This window comes from Mobula hypostoma, chromosome 9 (assembly GCF_963921235.1).
Source record: "Mobula hypostoma chromosome 9, sMobHyp1.1, whole genome shotgun sequence".
In the NCBI taxonomy this organism is placed as follows: domain Eukaryota; kingdom Metazoa; phylum Chordata; class Chondrichthyes; order Myliobatiformes; family Myliobatidae; genus Mobula; species Mobula hypostoma.
The window spans coordinates 32,245,365-32,270,897 of NC_086105.1; the positions used below are offsets into that span (position 1 = coordinate 32,245,365).

The 25,533-nt window shown below is 39.2% G+C and overlaps 1 protein-coding gene across 3 annotated transcripts; it reads right to left on the reverse strand.

The window, feature by feature from the left end:
- Positions 1-388: 388 nt before the first annotated feature.
- On the reverse strand, positions 389-24,327 carry snrpb2 (small nuclear ribonucleoprotein polypeptide B2). Of its 3 annotated transcripts, none has more exons than XM_063059664.1 (8): positions 24,274-24,288; positions 19,898-19,931; positions 19,695-19,785; positions 13,367-13,539; positions 11,891-12,025; positions 10,641-10,700; positions 6,529-6,617; positions 389-3,610 (listed from the first exon to the last, which is right to left on the reverse strand). In XM_063059664.1, the coding sequence occupies exons 3-8, from the start codon at positions 19,756-19,758 to the stop codon at positions 3,451-3,453; spliced, it is 681 nt and encodes a 226-aa protein (XP_062915734.1). In that variant the 5' UTR covers positions 19,759-19,785; positions 19,898-19,931; positions 24,274-24,288; the 3' UTR covers positions 389-3,450. The 3 variants fall into 3 exon arrangements, with proteins under 3 accessions (XP_062915734.1, XP_062915733.1, XP_062915732.1); XM_063059663.1 differs by lacking the exon at positions 24,274-24,288 and adding an exon at positions 24,022-24,191; XM_063059662.1 differs by lacking the exon at positions 19,898-19,931 and having other exon boundaries at positions 24,274-24,327.
- Between the last annotated feature and the right edge of the window lie 1,206 nt (positions 24,328-25,533).

Genomic DNA, 25,533 nt, shown 5'->3' on the forward strand with positions numbered 1-25,533 from the left:
GTGCTGCAATTGTAGTTCAGTATGAATAGAGTTAATACTTGGAATATTATGTACAATTCTGGACTCCTTGCCAAACTATTGAGGAAATCCAGCAAATATTGCACTAGAACATAGTGGTTGCAGCACTAAACACATCTAAATTTGAATTTCGCATGAAGTGAAATGTGGGAACATACTGAAGGGTCACTGAATCTATATGACTGTAACTTTAACAGTCATATCGTAATTTACAAAAAGCTGTTTTAAAATAGATCATTCATAAACAGACAAAATCTAAGAGTCCAGTCCTGCTGAAGGGTCTCAGCCCGAAACATCGACTGTACTCTTTTCCATCGATGCTGCCTGGCCTGCTGAGCTCCTCCAGCATTTTGTGTGTGTAAGTTAAAGGGCTAGTTAGTTTCTTCCAATAGTACTATTTAACAAACAGACATTACCAACAGGAGATCTTAATTTGTTTTTTAAATTCACATACAACTGACATAAGCAGTTATCATGGTTGATGATCAAAATAAAGGATAGTAATAGTTGAATAAGTCATAACTTGCTGTCAATAGCAAGGCAGTTTTCCTCGTCTTTAAAAAAGTAAGTTTTCTGGATCCACAATGTCAAGTTGCTGAGGTCACTATCAAAAATGCAAAACAACTTAAAAAATGTTCACTGCTCTTCCAATCTTAGCCAGTTCCCAAAGATTATGAATGGTGTTAAATATCTCTAACATTCAAACATTTTAATTGATTAAAAAAAGAAAACATTAAAAGTATACGCCCGATATTGAAAGAATAAAACACATTAAGGCAAAATAATCGAAACATTTTTAAAAATTACTTGTACTTGCCCTTCTTCACCACAGCAATTCCTCTCCATTCAATGAACAAATTAGCTATTCCTGCACCAGCTCTAACTTGACACAGGTTCAACAGGTAGACTCCCTGGCATCACTGGTGAAAGAGTCCATTGTTATAAGTATAATCAGGAAATATTCAGTATGAGAAACAATTCAATGCTGGAGTTCAGCCAGAAATTCCCTATAATGCTCGGTCAGTACTGGAACACACATTCTAATGTTCCAATCTTCCTGTTGCTTGCAGAGAATGACTTCCAACAGTTTTGGATGAAACTAACAGCAATTCCCCACAAATCATCGACAAAGATTTAAAGACATTTTAAAAGCATCACTAATTGTAAGTTGAAAAGTACTTTTTACAGATTTTGTTCTAACTCAATAAACTATTATATATGGTTGAATTTATACATTAGTTAAACCATATTTCACAGCTTAACGTGAATTTTAAGTTTGGCTCCAGAGTATGTTTGCACCGTCCTAACTCTTTTATCTCCTTAAGTTCAGTTAGCCCCACATTGACAAAGCTGATAGCGACAAACAGACTGACTGTCCAAAAAAAAACAATCAGAAAAATAGCACTGAAGGACTAACAGGTATGAATAGCAACAGGAAAATACAGGCATCCGAGTGTGAAATATAGACAAAATCTGAACCTGTACTGATCTTTGTGCTAACTCAGTAGCTTGAACAAAAATTAAGATTCACTGACACATGCTTTGAACAGAATATGCAAATAAATCTGCAACATTATTTACATTTTAAGCCAGTAACATTAAAACTATTAATATTTTTAAGGAATAACAAAATTAATCTACATATACCTCAGTGCAGTACAAACCTATCAAAATTTAATTATTGATCCAAGCAACGTTCTCTCAATTATTCCAGATTAGGAATTATAATGGCAAAGATGCCCTCCCAAACTCCATGACTACCCAAGATGAAGTTTTCCATACTACCCAAGCTGCCTTATCTTCTTTCCAGGCTTTTAAAACATTTAAAAACTTTTAAAACTTTAGCTCTAAAGTTTACAATTTAGTTGATGACTAACTATTGCGAAACAAACTTTAATGATATTTGCTTAGGAATCATTTATTTCACAAATGCCATCAACTCTTTTATTCACTTCTTCTGTCGTACTTAAAGAACAAGGGAGAGGTCCCGGTTGAGAACTCACGATTTCACTTGAAGTAATTTTTGGATTTTTCTATTCCATGTAATTTAGTTTCTTATTCTTCAGTAAGTTTCTTTACAGGGCTTAATCTCAACTTTCTGAAGACTTTTCTAACACCCATCTTCTGAAAACAGGATTTATTCAGGACTTGTAAAAGACAGCTACACAATTCATTTTATACTGACCTGCAAGGGTGAGACATTTAACCAGAATTGAAATTTATTTCACCTATAACTATTTCAACTCAACCTAAGTTAGTTTCATCTGCTACTAATCTTAGATGTTTTGTGCAAGAAGTTTCAAAAATAGAAATTAGAATGAAAATCAGTTAAATCAAGGTCATAGATTTCAGTTTATGTGAATAGGATATGTGAAGTATTAGAACAAGGTATCAGATGATTTGTGCAAATTCAGTGGCAGGTGTCTTATTCCTGCTATCTCCAACAAATTACCTTCAAACAGATTTAAATCCACTATGTCAGTTACATTGTTTCTAAAGATAGATTTAAAAGTCCAAGCACTAATCATTGGAATATCCCAATCAGCCATCTTTTCTGTTCCCTCCTCCACAAATCTCTAGGACTTATCCCTTTCTACTTCGCTATTTTATATCTCTTCAGTTCCCAAAATTTGCTCAAAATTTTAACCAGTAAATAATTTAACTGCCTTCATTCAAAAATGTATTAATTAGCTTCTGCATGTCCAAATGCTTCATCCTGAAAAGGCTTCCATGATGCTCTTGCCATTAAGTAGTCTGCTCACTGATTCCTAATAAGTTACTCTGGAGATGGTCAGAAAAACCATTATAAACCCTACTGAAGCAAGAATATGGGAATTAAATTCTGTTTTGTCAAAATAACCCCGCTATTGAATTTATGTAGCAGACCCCCTCCATTGTATATTGACAGTAACAAACTATTTTTGGAGTCAATCACAGGGCACAGAAATAGGCCCTTCAGCCTGACGATTCCATGATAACCATCAAGGACCCAACTACAGTATTCCCATTTAATTCTCCCCATATGCCCATCAACTCTTCTTCCACCTCTCACCGATTCTACTGCTCATCTGTATACTGTAGGCAGGTTAGTGACAATTCATCTTTCACGTGCAAATTGCTTTTTTTTTAAATCTACAATTTTAATTAATCAGAGCTCAGAGTTTTAATTTTCCTAGGAATTAACTTTTATTCTGAAAAAAGTTATTGGAAAACACCATTTATTATATAAAAACAACCAGTCTCTTGGCATTCTCCGATGTCTGCAGCCACCATCAAATCTGCAGGAAACTTAACCATATAGAAGGCACATTGCAATTATTGAAGAATGCAATCATTGTGACAAGTCCACAATTATCCAAGAAGTTGTGTGGGCCTTTTTGAGTAAGGGGGCCGACATATTGTACAACAGGTTTACTCCCTGTGACCTCAGGATTATTTCTTGGCATAAGTGATCTTCATTGCATGTGATGGTGTAATTCTGAACCCCTGCAATGCATCACGAGCAGCCCCAGCTTGTCCTTCATTTTCAAATTCCACAAATGCTATGTCATGGCGGCCTGGCACCAAACGCACTTCTTTGAAGCCTGGAAATCTAGATAGTGAAATAAAAGTAATTTAGTATAGGTATCACAAATGTTTTGAACACTAAAGATTGATTTATTAGAACTAAGTTGATGAGCAGCTAATCAACTTAATGGTTAAAATGGAACTACTCAGTAAGAATTATTAAGCAGTTGTTGAATGATGATTCTGTCCACTGCTGGATATCTTTGAGCTCCAAATAGTGAGAGATAAATATGAAAACCAAGATAAGCTTTATCATACACAAGTTAGATCATTTAATCTGAACATTCCGCATTATATTACAGAAAGAAAAAAGAAAACACTGCAACTGATTATTAACTGCATTCAATGGTGCTGAAAATTTTTGGTATAAATTGCAGACATTTGCATTTGGTGGCTCATTCAGGAAGCATCACCAATCCTTCTTGAGTTTCACTGAAGAATCAAAAATTCCTTGCATATTACTAAGGCACAATTCCCATTTAGTCAATCCAAATATTAGGGAAATCTTGCACTTGGTAGGATGCAGTTCTGCCCCTCAAAAGGCACATTCTCTATTTCTCCATTTTCTTAAGTCAATTTATAAAGGAGAACAGAGAGGCATAGATGAGGGCACTGGCTGATACAGCCAGTAGTTATATCCTAACACTAACTACACCAGCAATAACCTCGTCACTGATTTCATCCTAAAGATATTCTCACAATTCCACGATACAGACCCAGCAGTTATGAGGCAATAACAATATATTTCCAAGTCAGGATGGTGCAAGATTTTAGTGAATCATGCAAATGGTTAAGACCCTCAGGAATTATCTAGCTTTGATAGTGATAATGCCTCCACCAAACCACTCAGTCTTGTGTGTATCACTCTGAGATTAACACTGATCACTACCAGTGTGAGTGTTATGTCCTTTGCTGCTCTCAATTCCTCCCATTATTTTGAACATGGAGAGGTACAGATTCATCAGCTGACAGACAGACAATAAGTAGTAACCAGAAGGATGCTTCCTTGCCAGTGTCTGATGTGATGCTATGAGATTTCATGGGACAAACTCCCAGGACCAACTCTTGTAAACTAATATGCAATCTCCCCTTGGTATGTTCTGCTCATGAATTGCCTTGGCATGACTGTAAAGGACCATTCTTTAAATGTAAACACGTCAAATTGATGCACGAGTCATCTGTGGGGCAGCTCAACTAAGATGTTAGCCTCAAGTGTTCACTAAGAAATGTACCGCAATTGCCTACACTTGGATTCACTTTGCCATGTTGAAAAACTCAACAGCTTGACTACAATGAATTAATTGTTTTCTGGACTAACAACATTTTAAATGTATTAAGTGCTTCTACCCAATGGATTATCAACTTCAGGAATTAAATCATTGGACTGCAGGCATGAATTTTAAAACCCACATTGTGCATCACACATCATTCTAAATCTTTTTAACAACTAAGCATGGATCTGACATTCCAGTTAGGATAATAATACTGTTGTTTCCCAAAGTCCCAGGCTAATGATCTAGATATCAAGACAAAATGTTTAATTCATTTAAAATAATCTGGAGAAAAAGTAGTGAGCATTTAAATTGCTGAAAGGCCAACACTACAAAAAATCTCCAAAACAATCAGACCATCTCCATAAAAATTATTTCTACCTCACAAAAGCCAGATAATTACCATTCCTAACTAGAGTACAGTCAGATAACCTCCTTTTCTCATTCAATGGTAATACTACTAGTAAGTTTCCACCTTCGATATCCATTTACCATATACAATCCAGGCTAGCCACACAAGTCCTTCCACTATAAGATAGTACTCTAGGGCAAGTAGCTCAATGCCCAGTTCTCCAAAACATTTTCTACAAGAGTCATGCCAAGATCCTGATCGAATACTCTCCTAAATCAAAGCAGCCCATTTGATTGGAAGCCCATCCTCAATCTTCAACATTCATCCTCTTTGTCAATAATGGTTGCACTATGCACCAACTCCAAAATGAACTCCAGCAACTCACCAAGGTTTCTTCCCATTCTCCACCAAAAGTTGTGACCTCAACTGCCTACAAGAGTAGAGGCAACTAGTTCATGCACTTTTACTATTTGTAAGATATGACGTCCAGCCCCCCCACCCCAGAATAAAAGGTCTGACTCAAATATATTAGTGCTAATAGGTCCAAATCCTGAACTCCAACCAGATAGCTATATTGGAGTACCTACAACAAATAGGAATTCAAGATGACAGCCTACGACAATCATCCCAATGATGGTCCTGCCAGCAACATCCATATCCAATGGAATGAGTAAAGTTTGTTAATTCAGGAGAAAAACACCATCAATATTACAATTGAAAAATAAATTGCACAAACTTTGTCATCATTTTGAATGACAACTTAAATGCGGTGTTGTCTTCCTGTTTATTACTGTGAAGCAAGTAATAAACAGTTTTAAAACAAAAAGCCAATCATCAGGGCTGCCTAGTTGATGTACTTTCCAACAAACTATTTCAAAGTAAAAAAGGTTAACAATTGGAAAATGTAATTTTTTGTCTTTTGAAACTGCTTCTATTACCGATCACAGTACTTGTGTATTCCTGGACAAATGCACTGGAAACAACTGGAACCACTAGTTCAAACCAGCTGAACTATAAGAGTACTAAGGTATCCTTTTGGTCTGGAGTCTGTATTCCCAGTAGCTCATCAGTTTCACAGATGTACTCGGGTAGAGATTATGGTGCAGCTTATTTTCAATTAAGTTACTAAAACAACATTCCGTTTCAACTTCTCAGGACTCTTGCAGGGAAACAACACATACCTTCCCAAATAAATCTAAGTTACGTTTATAAGTAAATTAAATAGGGATCTGAAAACCAACAGGCATGTCATTTACTACATTAATACACAAAATCATTTAGGTAATGTTCATACAATTTTCCCCCCAAATTTCTACTTACTGATTGAACAGCATAGATAACATCATCTCATTAGTCTCTTCAGGCAAATTAGTGAGAAACAGAATATAGTTGGGTGGATTGTCTGGTACCTTTGAAGAAAATAAGATTGAAATACGATTAAAGTACAATTCAGATCAAAAAGTGAATTGGATTGGTAAAAAAAAAATCAACTTAATGTACTGTTTAGGAAACCTTAAAAACTAAGGACATGACAAATATGTAACAAGCTTTATTACGTAAACCTTTAAAAGGAGAGTTACAGTAGAACAATGAACATTAATGACTTTGAAGAAAGAACAAAGTTTGGTGGCAAGGCAAAGGTGGGCACCTTGTGAGGAGGACATGTTGGTTATAAAGGACTGACCATATTGTTCATATATCTGATGTAACAGTCCCAAAACAGGCTCTGTTCAAAACTCAAGGATGTGTTAAAAGCGCTCACTAAGAAATGCCACAGCTCTACACACCATCCTTACACATCTAAAGAAGGATGCTCACGTGAGAATGCTGTTCTTGGACTACAGTTCAGTATTCAACACCATAATTCCCTCCGGGCTCGACAAGAAGCTCAGAAAGCTCAGCCTTCACCCTGCCTAGTGCAGCTGGATCCTGGACTTCCTGTCAGATCACTGGCAGGTGGTAAGAGTGGGCTCCTTCGTGTCTGCCCCTCTGACCCTCAACACAGGTGCCCCTCAGGGCTGTGTACTAAGCCCCCTCCTTTACTCTCTGTATACCCATGACTGTGTCACCACCCACAGCTCCAATCTGCTAATTAAATTTGCTGACAACACTACACTGATTGGCCTAATCTTAAATAGTAATGAGGCAGCTAACAGAGAAGAAGTCATCACCCTGACACAGTGGTGTCAAGAAAACAACCTCTCCCTCAACGTCACAAAAACAAAGGAGCTGGTTGTGGACTACAGGAGGAATGGAGACAGGCTAACCCCTATTGACATCAATGGATTTGGGATTGAGAGGGTGAACAGCTTTAAGTTCCTCGGCAAAAACATCACCAAAGATCTCATGTGGTCTGTACATACCGGCTGTGTGGTGAAAAAGGCACAACAGCGCCTCTTTCACCTCAGACGGTTGAAGAAATTTAGTATGGCCCCCCAAATTCTAAGAACTTTCTATAGGGGCATAATTGAGAGCATCCTGACTGCCTGCATCACTGCCTGATATGGGAACTGTACTTCCCTCAATCCTTGACATAGAGTGACATAGTTAATTCAGAAACAAAGGTTCTGAACTTAAAGAGGGGTAACTTTGAAGGTATGAGACATGAATTAGCTAAGATAGACTGGCAAATGACACTTAAAGGATTGACGGTGGATATGCAATGGCAAGCATTTAAAGGTTGCATGGATGAACTACAACAATTGTTCATCCCAGTTTGGCAAAAGAATAAATCAAGGAAGGCAGTGGCTGACAAGAGAAATTAGGGATAGTATCAATTCCAAAGAAGAAGCATACAAATTAGCCAGAGAAAGTGGCTCACCTGAGGACTGGGAGAAATTCAGAGTTCAGCAGTGGAGGACAAAGGGCTTAATTAGAAAAGGGAAAAAAGATTATGACAGAAAACTGGCAGGGAACATAAAAATGGACTGTAAAAGCTTTTATAGATATGTAAAAAGGAAAAGACTGGTAAAGACAAATGTAGGTCCCCTGCAGGGAAACAGGTGAATTGATTATGGGGAGCAAGGACATGGCAGACCAATTGAATTACTTTGGTTCTGTCTTCACTAAGGAGGACATAAATAATCTTCCAGAAATAGTAGGGGACAGAGGGTCCAGTGAGATGGAGGAACTGAGCGAAATACATGTTAGTAGGGAAGTGGTGTTAGGTAAATTGAAGGGATTAAAGGCAGATAAATCCCCAGGGCCAGATGGTCTGCATCCTAGAGTGCTTAAGGAAGTAGCCCAAGAAATAGTGGATGCATTAGTGATAATTTTTCAAAACTCGTTAGATTCTGGACTAGTTCCTGAGGATTGGAGGGTGGCTAATGTAACTCCACTTTTTAAAAAAGGAGGGAGAGAGAAACCGGGGAATTATAGACCGGTTAGCCTAACGTCGGTGGTGGGGAAACTGCTGGAGTCAGTTATCAAGGATGTGATAACAGCACATTTGGAAAGCGGTGAAATGATCGGACAAAGTCAGCATGGATTTGTGAAAGGAAAATCATGTCTGACGAATCTCATAGAATTTTTTGAGGATGTAACTAGTAGAGTGGATAAGGGAGAACCAGTGGATGTGGTATATTTGGATTTTCAAAAGGCTTTTGACAAGGTCCCACACAGGAGATTAGTGTGCAAACTTAAAGCACACGGTATTGGGGGTAAGGTATTGGTGTGGGTGGAGAATTGGTTAGCAGACAGGAAGCAAAGTGGGAATAAACGGGACCTTTTCAGAATGGCAGGCGGTGACTAGTGGGGTACCGCAAGGCTCAGTGCTGGGACCCCAGTTGTTTACAATATATATTAATGACTTGGATGAGGGAATTAAATGCAGCATCTCCAAGTTTGCGGATGACACGAAGCTGGGTGGCAGTGTTAGCTGTGAGGAGGATGCTAAGAGGATGCAGGGTGACTTGGATAGGTTGGGTGAGTGGGCAAATTCATGGCAGATGCAATTTAATGTGGATAAATGTGAAGTTATCCACTTTGGTGGCAAAAATAGGAAAACAGATTATTATCTGAACGGTGGCCGATTAGGAAAAGGGGAGGTGCAACGAGACCTGGGTGTCATTATACACCAGTCATTGAAAGTGGGCATGCAGGTACAGCAGGCGGTGAAAAAGGCGAATGGTATGCTGGCATTTATAGCGAGAGGATTCGAGTACAGGAGCAGGGAGGTACTACTGCAGTTGTACAAGGCCTTGGTGAGACCACACCTGGAGTATTGTGTGCAGTTTTGGTCCCCTAATCTGAGGAAAGACATCCTTGCCATAGAGGGAGTACAAAGAAGGTTCACCAGATTGATTCCTGGGATGGCAGGACTTTCATATGAAGAAAGACTGGATGAACTGGGCTTGTACTCGTTGGAATTTAGAAGATTGAGGGGGGATCTGATTGAAACGTATAAGATCCTAAAGGGATTGGACAGGCTGGATGCAGGAAGATTGTTCCCGATGTTGGGGAAGTCCAGAACGAGGGGTCACAGTTTGAGGATAGAGGGGAAGCCTTTTAGGATCGAGATTAGGAAAAACTTCTTCACACAGAGAGTGGTGAATCTGTGGAATTCCCTGCCACAGGAAACAGTTGAGGCCAGTTCATTGGCTATACTTAAGAGGGAGTTAGATATGGCCCTTGTGGCTACGGGGATCAGGGGGTATGGAGGGAAGGCTGGGGCGGGGTTCTGAGTTGGAGGATCAGCCATGATCATAATAAATGGCGGTGCAGGCTCGAAGGGCCGAATGGCCTACTCCTGCACCTATTTTCTATGTTTCTATGTAATCGCAGGACTCTGCAGAGAGTGGTGCAGACAACCCAGCACGTCTGTAGTTGTGAACTTCCCACTATTCAGAACATTTACAAAGACAGGTGTGTAAAAAGGGCCTGAAGGATCACTGGAGACCCAGGTCACCCCACCCCTAAACTGTTCCAGCTGCTACCTTCTGGGAAACAGTACTGCAGCATAAAAGCCAGGACCAACAGGCTCCAGGACAGCTTCTTCCACCAGGCCATCAGACTGATTAATTCATGCCGATGCAACTGTATTTCTATGTGATATTGTCTATCCTGTTTTACATAATGTTTGTTATAAATTACTATAATTGCACATGGCACATTTGAATGGAGATGTAATGTAAAGATTTTTACTCATGCATTTGAAGGATGCAAATAATAAAGTCAATTCAATTCAATGCAATATCCCCAGTGACTTCTTGGAGCCCAACTCACACTGGTCAAAGTAGGAGCATGGGAATGGAATTGAGAGTCCCTAATACATGCATTGGCAACTCAGAGGTCCTAGATACATGGCCGTGTCAGGTATTGTTGACAAGGGAACCGCAGAAAACTTGCCATCTATTTCCAAATGCCTTGTAAGATCAGGATCTAAGCTGATTATCAAGTAGTAGAATTATACAGATATTTTATTCAAAGCATACCTGCTGAGCTGTAGAAGAGGTTGTTTGGTTAGAGTTTGCAGTTGTTGTCTGTGTTGTTGCCTAAAATTAAAGAGACATCGACTTGAAATGAAAAATATGAACAACTTCGAATCTTTCAAACCATATCTTGCCAACAACCTACAATTGCTTATCATTTTAATCTAAGCTAAATAAAAACTAATCAAAGCCTACAATTTTAATCACTGCCTATAATCATCAAGCTAAATAGTCTCTTTAATACAATCCACAAAACGGTGGATTGACATGATCAATTGTGACCGGAGCTTAACATTTACTTTTTAAACAATTTTTAATCCTGTTAGCATACTTAAGTCGTCTGGTGCAGGTTTTAAGTACATCAAGAGATAATCCCGGCAGGAATACAGTTTACATAAAGGGCACAATGAACAAGAGAACACACAACTCATAAGTATTGAAACAACTTTATTTTAAATTCAAAATAGGCCTTAATTGAACTGTGGAATGTTTTTAACATTATGAATAAAGAAGGTACTGTCACAATTGATAACTAAAATCCCAAATGTTTTCATACAATGTAGGGGGGCATTTGCTACAAGGTCATATCCAATTCAAAGAAACAATAAATGGCTATTCCAAAATGTTAATTCCCCAACCCTGCAAAGTGAGTTGTGTTGTATGAAAATGGCTTAGGAGACAAGCATTTTTTCAACTCCTAAAAAGCCAGCAACTGCCTAACCTTCAAATTGGCATATAAAGGCGTAACCAAAAATTTATTCCAGATTACAATATTAAATAAAGACTATTCTGTCACAAGTTTTATTTCTGATAAACAAATCAAAAATCTGCAGATGCTGGAAATATGAAATTATACAAAAATAAATTGTTGGAAACACTCAATGGGTAAGGCAGCATCTGTGGCAATAGTGCTATTTCTCTTAACAAAAGTGCTGCTTGACCTAAGTATTCCCAGCATTTTCTGTTTCTATGTGTTCGACTCAGTGAAAAAAGTTTAGATTGAAAAGTACATCACAACTATAAATTTAAACATCAGCCTTGTCCTATTATTGTTTCTTTCTCAAACACAAAATACATTAGCACTTGTCTTTGCTTTCAGATTTTTTTTGACAGGCTTTTCTAGATATGCTATAAACAATAAGCTACAAGACAATTACTGCCAAATCACACCATTCCCATGAATTAAAAGTCAAAAGCAAACAAAATGAAAGTGAATTTTTAAAAAAGTTGTGAGATATAAGACATGTTTTTACCTGATTAGCCTTTTTGTTTGCAGCTACTTGCTCTTGTGTTTTGGCCTTTTTCTTTTCTTTTTTCTTTTCTTTATCTGCAAAAGTGCCTCTCATTTTTGATACAAGGTCCGAGTCAGTTTTTGCATACTGAATACGCTGCAAATAATACAAACGAATAAGCACGTTTCAATAAATACATCATTGGCATACAAACCTCTTGGATTTGTTCCTCATGCAATGAATTTATAGTTCACCTACATCAGTATTCTATTTTTAAACAATTAAAACACTAACAGTTCTACACTAATCTGGGAATTCACAAGGACTGAAAAATAGTATGTCAGATTTAAGTTCAGGTTCCCATCAGAACGGCAACTGTAGAGACATTATTTAGAAATGCAAAATATACTTTCCTTCATAAAATAAAAGCATTTTGAAACAAAGTTGACAGACCACAAATTAATATTAAATTTTGTTAAAAAATTTTCCCCATTTTCCATCAGCAAAAAAACTAAAATAATTAAATACTAGCCATTAGGCTACTGTGTCAAAATAACCAAATTAATATATTATGCACTATTAAAGTGATCTCATCCAAAATGTGAGTGCTTCTTAGCATTATCTTCTCAAATGGAATTTGGGATTAACATTAAATGTTAGCTTCTCCAGACACCCAGATTCCGTGCATAAAAACACACTAATCTATTACCTTCATTTCTTAAATCCAGTTATTCCTTTGCTACCAACTTTTTTAGGGCCTATTGATACATTTTTTACGTTTCTGTGCTAAAATTAAATTATTTGCCTTATTATTACAGTTTTACAATAAAAAACCAGCTGCCCAAGTGAAACACTGAACTCTTAGTAAATTTGATTGAACTAAGTTTTAAATCTATGTTTTAAAGTTATTTAATTGTAATGGCTGGTCGCATCAATTAACATAATCAATTTTTGGTCGTATTACAATCAGCCCCTTAGCAAAAATGCTGTATGAGAGATTTGACCCCTTATTGTATTTGATTCATTAGATCTGAAAACATTACATCAGTACCATGCTGGTTAACAAAATAATGAACTTGGAACATTCGGCCACTCTCATCGTGTGACTGGGAGAATCTGCTACAAGCCAGTCATTTGTGCTCCACCCACAACACAGGAGAAAATGGGAGAGCTGGCAAATAGGTTTGAAACTACTCAAAGACCCAGATTAATATGTGACCGACAGTATTTTCTTAACCATTTGACTACATGGCTAATAGTCCAAACACATTTTAAATGTTGACAAATGTCAAGTGATGGTTCTTGGGGAAGTTGGTTACAAATTCTCAAATGCAAGAAAAAAATTAACTACAAAGCTGCAAACTACATGCTAGTTAAAGGCATTAACGTGGTCAGGAACCTGATGCTCAGCATGGATAGGGTCTGCCAAGGGGCAACTTCTGTGCTTTATGACTAGTATACTCATTTTACACTTTTATGCACTTACATCCAACTTACCATAGGTTTACCATAAAATGGAAATCCTTGTAATTGTCGTAAAGCACTTGTTGCACAAGTTATCTCTTTGAATATCACAAAAGCTTGTCCTCTCATTTTCATAGTCTTTAACGCTACAATATCAATAATTTGACCAAACTGAGAAAACAAGGCGTATAATGCTCTTTTCAACTCTGCAGAGAAAAACAGAAGTAAATGTTAATTTTATGTTTGTCCCTTATGCATGTATATGATAACAGAAAATAATTTTCCATCATTAAATAACCACCAATTTTAAGCAGAACTATCAGTTTTAAATAGTACAAATGATTCAAAAATATACTGTTCAAATTTCATTACATATAGTTTAAATTTTATATATAAAACAAAATTAGATTAATATTAGTTGCAAAATATTAATCTAGCAAGCATGTATTAACTAACATAAACAAGAAATAAAGAATGATTCATTAGTAATTGAGTCGTCAATATGGGTCTAAGACTAACTCAATAGCTAGAATGCCTCACACCCCAGAAGGCACAACCCACCTTCTTAGTCTGACTCCCTCCCCCTTCCTTTCCAGTCCTGATGAAGGGACTTGCCCTGAAATGTCGACTGTTTACTCTTTTCCATAGATACTACCTGGCCTGCTGAGTTCCTCAAGCACTTACTATAAACATTCCAACCATGGAATCCATTGGTTTTCCTCTTAAAGAGGGAAAACTGAGGAGGGGAGATTGAAAACGAGAAAAAAGGCAGCAGCAGAAGGATGAGTGGGAGGAATTTCCCAAATGTGGGGCTGAGGTAGCTTTACTGAGTTAAAAGACTAAAGCACAAAATGCTAGAATCAGGGAAATGACTGAGAGATTAGATTTGTGATGACAATTCCAAGAATTTAGCTGAAAAATGTTGCAATGTGGTAGAAATGGGAAAAGAACAAATTATTTCACTGTCCCATTATTATAAAACATAATAAATGTAATTATGAAATCTGTAATTTCTACCCCTGTAAAATAGCTGTAGTCTCTGTTGTGATTCTAAATTCATTGAATGGTTGCTAATCTCATGGCACTGGTCTGATAAAGGTCATCAACCTGAAACACAACTTTGATCTCTCCACAGATGCTGCCTATTCTGCCCAATATTTGCATATTTTCCATTTCACTTTAGATTTCTAATATTTGTAGTATTAGTCTTGTTCTTTTTAAAAACATTCAAATTTCCCAATGATTGTTGATAAAATCTCTCTGGATCCAACAAGGCAAAACAAAATATACTTAGGAGGTCAACTCTATAGATTCAGTATCAGTTCCTGTGGATTGAAGGGTGGCTAATATTGTCCCTCTCTTCAAGAAGGGAGGAAGAGAGAAAACAGGGAATTGTAGACCGGTTAGCCTGACGTCGGTGGTGGGAAAGATGCTGGAGTCAATCATAAAAGGTGAAATTACGACACATCTGGATAGCAGTAACAGGATCAGTCCGAGTCAGCATGGATTTACAAAGGGGAAATCGTGTTTGACTAATCTTCTGGAATTTTTTGAGGATGTAACTATGAAAATGGACAAGGGAGAGCCAGTGGATGTAGTGTACCTGGACTTTCAGAAAGCCTTTGATAAAGTCCCACATAGGAGATTTGTGGGCAAAATTAGGGCACATGGTATTGGGGGCAGAGTACTGACATGGATTGAAAATTGGCTGGCTGACAGAAAACAAAGAGTAGCGATTAACGGGTCCCTTTCGGAATGGCAGGCGGTGACCAGTGGGGTACCGCAAGGTTCAGTGCTGGGACTGCAGCTGTTTATAATGTATATTAACGATTTAGATGAAGGAATTAAAAGTAACATTAGCAAATTTGCCAATGACACCAAGCTGGGTGGCAGTGTGGAATGTGAGGAGGATGTTATGAGAATGCAGGGTGACTTGGACAGGCTGGGTGAGTGGGCAGATGCATGGCAGATGCAATTTAATGTGGATAAACGTGAGGTTATCCACTTTGGTGGTAAGAACAGGAAGGCAGATTATTATCTAAATGGAGTCAAATTAGGAAAAGGGGAAGTACAACGAGATCTAGGTGTTCTTGTACGTCAGTCACTGAAAGCAAGCATGCAAGTACAGCAGGCAGTGAAGAAAGCTAATGGCATGCTGGCCTTCATAACAAGGGGAATTGAGTACAAGAGCAAAGAGGTCCTTCTGCAGTTGTACAGGGCCCTGGTGAGACTACACCTGGAGTACTGTGTGCAGTTTTGGTCTCCAAATTTGAGGAAGGACGTTCTTGCTATTGAGAGAGTGCAGCATAGGTTCACAAGGTTAATTCCCGGGATGGCGGGACTGTCATGTCCAAAGATTGGAGCGACTGAGCTTGTATACTCTGGAATTTAGAAGGCTGAGAGGGGATCTTATTGAAACATATAAGATTATTAAGGGATTGGACACGCTGGAGGCAGGAAGCATGTTCCCACTGATGGGTGAGTCCAGAACCAGAGGCCACAGTTTAAGAATAAGGGGTAGGCCATTTAGAACGGAGTTGAGGAAAAACTTTTTCACCCAGAGAGTGGTGGATATATGGAATGCTCTGCCCCAGAAAGCTGTGGAGGCCAAGTCTCTGGATGCTTTCAAGCAAGAGATGGATAGAGCTCTTAAAGATAGCGGAATCAAAGGTTATGGGGATAAGGCAGGAACTGGATACTGATTGTGGATGATCAGCCATGATCACAGTGAATGGCAGTGCTGGCTCAAAGGGCCAAATGGCCTACTCCTGCACCTATTGTCTATTGTCTAATGTTGACACTCCTTACCATACAGGAAAAAAAGGCAAGTGTTGTTTTCTAAAAAAGTCTCTCAATGGACCAACATTTTCCACTCAAGTTAGGCAGCACAATGCTGCATAGATAACCTTCTGCCTTACAGCTCCAGCAATCCTTGTTCAATTCTCACTCAGGACTGTGTGGGGCATTTGTTCGTTTTCCCTGTGGCTACAAGCAGGCATTGAGACAAAGACCTCCGAATCCACTGGTCAATGACTGAAGTTGGCAACCCCCACCCTTCCCCCCTCCTCCTCACAGGTCAGTGAGATCTGGAAACGAAGATCCATGTGGTCGAAGCTTAAGATTGAATTCCAAAGTCAGCAAGCGCAAAAATTGAAGCCCAGTGTCAGCATGTTTGGAAGACAAGAGGCCTAATGTCTGCAAGTGTACAAGTCTTGGCCAGGGATTAAACACACAGGTCAACGAATCCTGGGGTTAAAAGCCTGTGCAAGTCCTGAGTTGGAGGCCCTGAGTTCAAAGTGATCGGCGAGTCCTGGAGTCAATACCGAAGGTTGAAGCTCAATGGTCGAGGCCCTTTGGATGGGAGTGAGGGGTTGGAAGTTGAAGGCCCAACGTCTACAAGTCCAGGCCAGAGATTAGAGGTTGGAAACCCAGAGAAAGCCTGCCCTGGGGTTGGAGACCTGTCTGTTCATTTGATTAAGTGATGAATGAGGCAGAAAAGGGACTTGTTTTACTATTTTTGTTTATGCTGTTCTTGCTATGATGTTCTGCTGAACACTATGGATATGCTATGTTGGTACCAAAATGCACGGCAACACTTGAGGCTGTAGCCAGCACATCCTAACGTTGTATTGGTTGTTAACACAAACAAAGCATTTAGCTGTATGTTTCCAATATACATGTGTTAAATAAATGAATCTGAATCTGAAGAAACCTGACACATTTCTTCCATCAACTCCCAATGTCACTTTCAAGAACAGGACCATGAGATTGTTGCCAGTTACACAAATGAGACAGAAACAGACACAGACAACATTGTGCTCTCAGGGCTGATACACCCAGTCCATACATGGACTGCATTACAACCTTACAGCCAACATTGTCATTCATTATCAAAATTTACTGCCAACAATTTTGGAGATTCAACATCGTTTGCAAACTATATGGTTACAAAATTTTAAATTTGATTACCGTCTTATAATCCATGTTATGAAAGAAAAAGTTCAAAATAAAACCTTATCCGGGAATATTTAATTTTGTTATCCAAATTTACTCAGCGTTAGCCATTCAACCATCTTCCACCATACAACTCCCAAACAATTTGGGCAGCACTGTTTAATAAGACATTTGTAACCTCGTTTTTAAATATAAAATAATGTTTACTGCAGGTTCAATGTCCAAAATCTGGCATTTTCAAAAGTAGACCTAGATTGTGCCAGATTTCAGATTTTCCTGAATTTCTGACCAAATTAAAATTAAGTTTTTTTTGCCCTTATCATACGTATATCCTTCCTGTTACCCACTTCCAAAGCTAGGTCCTTTGGACTGTGTCAGGTCAACTCAAACTGAGATTTAAAACAGCATGCTATACTTAAAATAATGAAGCCAGAAAATCTACAGACTGATTGAACTTCCAGAAATAGCCTGCTTTCAAATAATTCTAGTTTATTCTCCTTCATGAATGCGATTGACCATATCTCTTCTTTGTAGCTTGATGGTCACAGTCACATTAATGGAGAAGAAAACAGGTTTTAAAGCGTCTTTTATTCTCCAATGATGGGGGGGCGGGGGGATGAGATCACAAATGGTTTGTATCCCATTTTCTTCCTTATTCCACTGATGAAAAACATAGAATTATAAAGAATATTAAGGAACCACAGATCTTTTTCAAAGTACTCCCACAAATAGAGAATTTTAGGGTTTCTGTTTTGTTCTAACTTTTTAAATACTTGATGAGAGGCATTGATCATGTGGATAGTCTGAGGCTTTCTCCCAGGGCTGAAATGGCTGTCACAAGAGGGCACAGGTTTAAGGTGCTTGGGAGCAGGTACAGAGGAGATGTCATGAATAAGTTTTTTTTTACACAGAGAGTGGTGAGTGGGTGGAATGGGCTGCCAGCAACGGTGGTGGAGGCAGATACGATAGGGTCTTTTAAGAGACCTTTGGATAGATACATGGAGCTTAGAAAAATAGAGGGCTATGGGTAACTCTAGTAATTTCTAAGGTAGGGACATGTTTGGTACAACTTTGTGGGCCAAAGGGCCTGTATTATGCTGTAGTTTTTCTATGTTTCGTTTCTACATCTAACAAAAATAACAAATGAGATCCTTCGTTCATGTGATTCTGATCTACAGAACGTTCAAAACTTAACCATACTATCTCCACTACTATCTATGCAGTAATATTCAGTTTTGAGCCAGCTACCATTTTTCATTTATATTCTCAACCTTATTGACGTTATCCTCAGATACACGTTTCATTTTAACGACACCAATTTTAATTGACTACATCTTAATATACAGTGGATTCCAGTTAATTGGGCTATCAATTAATCAGGGCAGCTGCTTATTTGGGACAACTCTTAAAGAACATTAACTAATCAAGAAAGTAGCCAACATCCCCTTTGTTTATCTGGGAGTCTTTGCTGCTTAATTGTGACAGTAAACTGTTGCCGTACAGTTTTTAACTAGCGTCAGTCACGTGTACTTGTATGGCTGTTAAGACATTACACCATGCTTGGAGCAGACAGTTTTAAAATAACATATTACGTTATCCATTTGGGCCAACAGATGCAGAATCAAAAAGCAGTGATTTTTGACATTTTGTTTTTTATTTTGACTTTTAAAAAATGTTCAGACCCTTGCCAAAATGCCATGAAAAGATTGGACACTAGCCAAAAAAATTAACCTACTGGACCAAATTAAAAGCCATCTGCCTAACACCATTCACGATCAATTTATTTTTGAATTATGACATTACTTTATGCAGGAAATCAATAAGGGCAGTCCATTATCTGCACTAGGTGCCTGTGCTAATCTTGTTCATTTAAAGTCAATCAAAAGAACATGACAGGGTACCCTGGATGAATTCCTCCATTGGTAACTATTAGGAACTAACACACAGTTTTATAGTACTTTGGTAGTATTCTAATTTGTTCTGTATTTTATTTAAGTATCAAATTTATTTAGTTAAATGGTAGCTCATCTTTTTTTTAAAAACACTTTTAACTATTCCTATGAAAATTCAGCTAATTAGGGCAGTCGCTTAATTGGGCCAAAATATACAGGTCACAATGTGTCCCAACTAACCCTAATCCACTGTATAAATATAATGCAAGAGGCCAAGTTGTCAAATAAATACTTTACAAAATGGTCATATAATTGGTAATTCCTCAAGCTTCAATGCATTAATGATAACAAGAAGTGGTTAGCTTTTAGTCAAACTAAGCAGGTCTGCTCTAATCAACAGTAACCCACTGTAACTACCTCATGATTTTCACTCATTTTTGATCGTTCAAACACAGATAGATAACAGGGATACAGGCAAGCAAGTAAGTAGTCAAGAAACTTTCACAACCACTTACCTTCTTTTTTGACTTTATCGTTGATATTGTTAATATAAATTGTTTGATTAGGTCGGATATCCATTACCTTTGTCTTCAAGTTAATTCAAATCTTAGGTTTAAAAAGAAATTTTATTAAAATTAGGAAGTTCAGGCATGGCCCAGGAGAAAAAGACTTAAAAATTTTAGGCAAAAGACAAAAATAATTGTCAAGTACTTCTCACCTAGTCTTAGTACGACGACGACTACTTAGTATCACTGTAAGTGTAGTAGAAACAGAATCAGCATTTTACTTAACAGCTTAGCCCATCCTTAGATATTTCCTTTGTCCTATCCATTCCTTTCCCACTCCCTCTGCAATTTAAAGCTACTTTATCTCTTTTCTTTCCCAATTCTGACAAATTGTCTGTGACCTGCCTGAAATATTAACCGTTTTTCCAAATTGCTGCCTAACAAGCCGAATCTTTCACGTGTTTCCATGATTTTTCTTGGTAATCTGACACTCTCTTGAGAAAGAACAATTCCAAATACTTCGTCAATCCAGACTTAAATTTCATTTCCACTGTTTGCAGTTTAATTTTTAATGGATGTTCTTTACAAGGTCTTTGACAAGGTTCCACATGAGAGGTTGGTCAAGAAGGTTAAGTCGCTTGGCCTTCAGAATGAGGTAGAAAATTGGATTACACATTGGCTTCGCAGTAGAAGCCAGAGAGTGATAGCAGATGGTTCTCTCTCTGACTGGAAACATAGAAACATAGAAAATAGGTGCAGGAGTAGGCCATTCGGCCCTTTGAGCCTGCACCGCCACTCAGTATGATCATGGCTGATCATCCAACTCAGAACCCTGTACCAGCCTTCCCTCCATACCCCCTGATCCCTTTAGCCACAAGGGCCATATAGAACTCCCTCTTAAATATAGCCAATGAACTGGCCTCAATTGTTTTCTGTGGCAGAGAATTCCACAGACTCATCACTCTCTGTGTGAAGAAGTTTTTCCTCATCTCCGTCCTAAAAGGCTTCCCCTTTATCCTCAAACTGTGACCCCTCATTCTGGACTTCCCCAACATCGGGAACAATCTTCCTGCATCTAGCCTGTCCAATCCCTTTAGGATTTTATACATTTCAATAAGATCCCCTCTCAATCTTCTAAATTTCAGCGAGTATAAGCCTAGTCGATCCAGTCTTTCATCATATGAAAGTCCTGCCATCCCAGGAATCAATCTGGTGAACCTTCTTTGTACTCCCTCTATGGCAAGGATGTCTTTCCTCAGATTAGGGGACCAAAACTGCACACAATACTGGAGGACTGTGACAAGTGGTGTGCTGCAGGGATTAACAACAGTGCATGATACTGTGGTAAATTGGATTAGCAAATTTGCAGATGACACCAAATCAACAGCAAGGAAGGTTATCAAAGCTTGCAGTAAGATACAGACCAGCTGGGAAAATGGGCTGACAAAGGCAGATGGAATTTAATGCAGACAAAATTTAATGCACTTTGTGAGGACAAACCATGATAGGGCTTACACGGTGAACAGTAGGGCACTGAAGAGTACAGTAGAACAGAGGGAAAAGAGTGGGAATAAAGGGGGCCTTTTCTGGGTGGCTGCCCGTGATTAGTGGTGTTCTGCAAACGTTGGTGTTGGTATCTCTTTTTTTCTTGTTATATGTCAATACTTCAGATGACGGAATTGATGGCTTTGTGGCCAAGTTTGCAGATGATATAAAGTTTGGTGGAGGGGTAGGTAGTGTCAAGGAAGCAGGGAGCCTGCAGAAGAATTTAAGACAATTTGGGAGAATGGACAAAGATGCGACAGATGGAATATAGTGTTGGGAAGTGCATGGTCATGCACTTTGGCAGAAGGAATGAAGGTGTAGACTGTTTTCTAAATGGGCAGAAAATTCAAAAATCAGAGGTGCAAAGGGACTTGGGAGTCTTCCTGCAAGATTCCCTAAAACTTAACTTGCAGGTTGAGTCAGTGGTATGGAAGACAAACGCAATGTTAGCATTCATTGCAAGTGGACTAGAATATAAGAACAAGGATGTCATGCTGAGGTTTAATAAGGCAATGATGAGACCACACCTTTGAGCAGTTTTGGGTCCCTTAGCTAAGAAAAGTTGTGCTAACATTGGACAGGGTCCAAAGGAGGTTTATTCCGGGAATGAAAGGTTTAACTTATGAGGAGCAATTGATGGCTCCGGGCCTGTACTCGCTGAAGTTTAGAAGAATGTGGAGGCATCTCACTGAAACCTATCGAATATTGAAACGCCTAGATAGCGTGGACGTTAGAGGATGTTTACAGCCTCAGAATACAAGGACGTCCCTTTAGAACAGATGAGGGAGAGGAATTTCTTTAGCCAGAGGCCAGTGAATCTGTGGAATTCATTGCCACAAACGGCTGTGTAGGCCAAATAATTAAGTATATTTAAAGCAGCGGTTGACAAATTCCTGATTAGTCAGGATATCAAAGATTACACAGGAGAATGGGATTTAGAGGGATAATAAATCAGCCATGATAGAACGGTGGAGCAGACAATAGGCCAAATCACCTAATTCAGCTCCTATGTTTTATTTAAGAGAAATCTGGATATGTACGTGGATGGGAGGGGTAAGGTGGGCTATGGTCCGGATGCAGGTTGACGGGACTCGGCAGAATAACAGTTTGGCATTGACTAGATGGGCCAAAGGGCCTGTTTCTGAGCTGTAACATTCAATGACTCTCTGGCAAAATGACTAAACTCACCTTCTGTTTACACTCACTCTTTTGTTATTCACTAGACTTTGCCACTAGCCAGCTCCAGCATTTAGTCTCTCCTGAACAAAGTTCCTATGGGACTTGACAGGGTCAAAACAAAGTTGAAGTTAAAGATTTCTCTGGCTAGGATCAGAGGGTAACTTTAAAATAGGAGCAACCATTCAGGACCATCCAGGTGGTGGCAAATCTTTGAGACTCACTGCCCAAGAAAGTTGTGAAGACAGTGAAAGGGGATATGGATATTTGTTCAGGAAATGACAATCAGGAAGATTAGCCACAATGTTAAATGGCAGAATAGACTGAATTGCCTAGTCCACATTCTCATGTTCTTCAACCTATGACAGGCCTTTACCTTTCTCCCTTTTCTCTTAAACTTAAGACTCATAATCTCAAATTTTCCCAGTACGATGAAGAATATCGACCTAAAATGCATTAGCCTCTTCTCTCTCTCCACATTGTCTGACTTGCTGTGTATTTTTAGCATTTTCAATTAGAACATAAGAAAATAGTAGGTTAAGCCATTGATAGGACCTTAGCTGATGTGTCAAATGTCTCAATGTTTCTTCTGTGTCAGGTCCCCTAATCGTTCAAAGGTATATCCACATTCCCTGAAATGCACCCAATGAACTAGCACCCACAACCCTCCAAAGAAAGAACTCGAGTTGTAACTCACTTCAATTTTAAATGATTCACCCCTAATCTTAAAACTATGCTCCCTTTTTAAGACCCCTAAACCAGTGGAAAACATCTCAGATCTACTCCATCATGCCCCCTTTGAATTTTATGTGTTTCAGTAACATCATCACCCAGTCTCCCACAGAATATGTACTTGATTTCTTCATCCAAAAGACCAGAAGACCATAGGAGCAGAATTAGGCCAGTCAGCCTATCAAGTTTGCTCTGCCATTCCATCACGCCTAATTTATTATCCCTCAACTCTATTTTCCTACCTTATACCCATAACATTTGACACCCTCACTAAACAAGAACCTAGCAACCCCTGTTTTAAATATACCCAATGATTTGGCTTACACAGCTGCCTGAGCAATGAATTCCACAGTATTAGCACCCCTTAGCTAAAGAAATCTCTGTCCGAAACGGACGTCTCTCTATCTGAGGCAACGATCTCTGGCCCTAGACTCCCCCCATCCTCTAGGCGTCCGCTCTATCTAGGCCTTTCAACATTCAATAAGTTTGAATGAGAAGCCCGCTCATTCTTCTAAACTCCAGTGAGTGTACACACTCCTCGTACATTAACTCTTTCATTCTCGGAATCATTCTCCTTTTGACCCTTTACAATGCCGGCACATTCTTTCTTATATAAGGGGCCCAAAACTGCTCACAGTAACCAAGTGCGGTCTGACCGATTCCTTCTAAAGCCTCAGAATTACATCCTTACTTTTATATTCTAGTCCTCTCGAAATGAATGCCAACATTGCATTTGCCTTTCTTAACACCGACTCAACGCGCCAGTGCAATCCATTCGTGATAAGTCAACCCTCCTATATAAGGAATTAGCCGAGTATATCATTTCGACTGCCTTCAAAATCATTGTTCTAACGCAGACGGTTCAGAGGCGCCGGCACCAGACCTTCAAGCAGCCCAAACTTTCTCTGTGTGTTCTCTCGAATCGTCGGGCAGGGGGAGATCAGACAGGAACTGCCCGCCGCCGGGGAAACCTGCCGTCATGATCGGATATCGCCGCTTCTCCAGCACTATTTTCCCCGTTACCGAGCCCTGGCTGGGATCGTGCAAACAATTAACACACTCCACCGAGGAGATAGCCGTATCGACGCTCATACAACACCCGTTTACCGAGCCCTTCCCCAGAAACAGCGCCTACCTGCTCTCGATCCTTCCTCGCTCCGTGTGGCGCGTCCCTACGACGTCTCCCATGCGCCCGCGTCCACTGACGACATCAGTGCGCGCAGTGCCCTGGCCCGTTGATTTGTCATTGAATCATGGATACTGTACAAGAAATTGTACAAATGGTAGAAATCTTGACTGAAGAGTCTCGGCCGGAAACGTCGACTCTTTATTTCCCTCCTCAGATACTCTCTGTTTGTATCCATCCTATTTTCGCCCCAGTACCACCGTCAACAGACATCCCACTCATCACATCAAAAACTCATTTCAGGGAGGTAGCACCACCACCTCCCTACCCCCGGTCGACCTCCAAGGGTTTGATTATGAAAGAACAGAAGAATTTATTTGATCACATATTGAAACTATTCACACACACACACACACAAATATATATATATTTCTTGTTGGGTATTTTGTTGGCATCTCAATGCTAATAGCTAAATGCTAATGCAAATAGCTTTTCTATTTCTTTTGCAAACTTTCGTTGTACTGTGATGTGGCTTGCTTGGCAGATTTGAGCATTTTGCCGGAAGTCTCAACCTCATAGCAGTCTGTGTCAATGAATTTGCTAATTTTTGCAAGACATCAGATTCAAAAGTGTTTTGTGAGGCAGCTGACTTCTGAATTCTGTCTTAATGTGACACACCATGCTGAATGCCCTTTCTACATCACAATTAGAATTTGGCAGCACCTAAAGCAGCTTCATCAACTGGCACAGCTCTTTGACCACCCACAGAGAAAACTGATAGGTCTACTTAGCACAAAGAGAGAACAATCAGGATGCTCTCTCCATCACTCTTGCTACATCTGTCACTCCCTCACTCTCTCTCTCTCTCTCTCTCTCTCTCTTTCCCTCTCGCTCGCTTGCTCTCAAAAAATTGATTTCCAGGATATTGTATATACAGTAATTTCTGGGTGTCAGGGAGCCGCTATCATATGTGGGAGACTCCCGGAACTTCCGGGAGAGGTGAGATACCTGTGTTAACCTTTTGTGTGAAATCCACTTGGTTGGACAGATCAAAGAGGTAAGCAATTTCAGGAGACCATCTGGCCCCACAAACGTGCAGCCATTCAAAAAGATCACAGCTGATCTACATCCCACACCATCTCATCCATTTCCCACTGCATCCCTTCAATCCTCAAATACCTGGAGTACCAATGGTCTCACTTTTTTTAAAAAAGAAGTTTTATCGATGATTGCATCTCTCAGCTCTCAGGATAGATATTTACAAATATT

Excerpts from the sequence above, each read along its gene's own strand:
- snrpb2 (XM_063059662.1), bottom strand. The coding sequence starts at position 19,758 with ATGGATATCCGACCTAATCAAACAATTTATATTAACAATATCAACGAT. Across the intron at positions 13,540-19,694 it reads CGATAAAGTCAAAAAAGAAG|AGTTGAAAAGAGCATTATAC; the intron begins GTAAGTGGTTGT and ends TTTTCTCTGCAG. Across the intron at positions 10,701-11,890 it reads CAAACAAAAAGGCTAATCAG|GCAACAACACAGACAACAAC; the intron begins GTAAAAACATGT and ends CTTTAATTTTAG.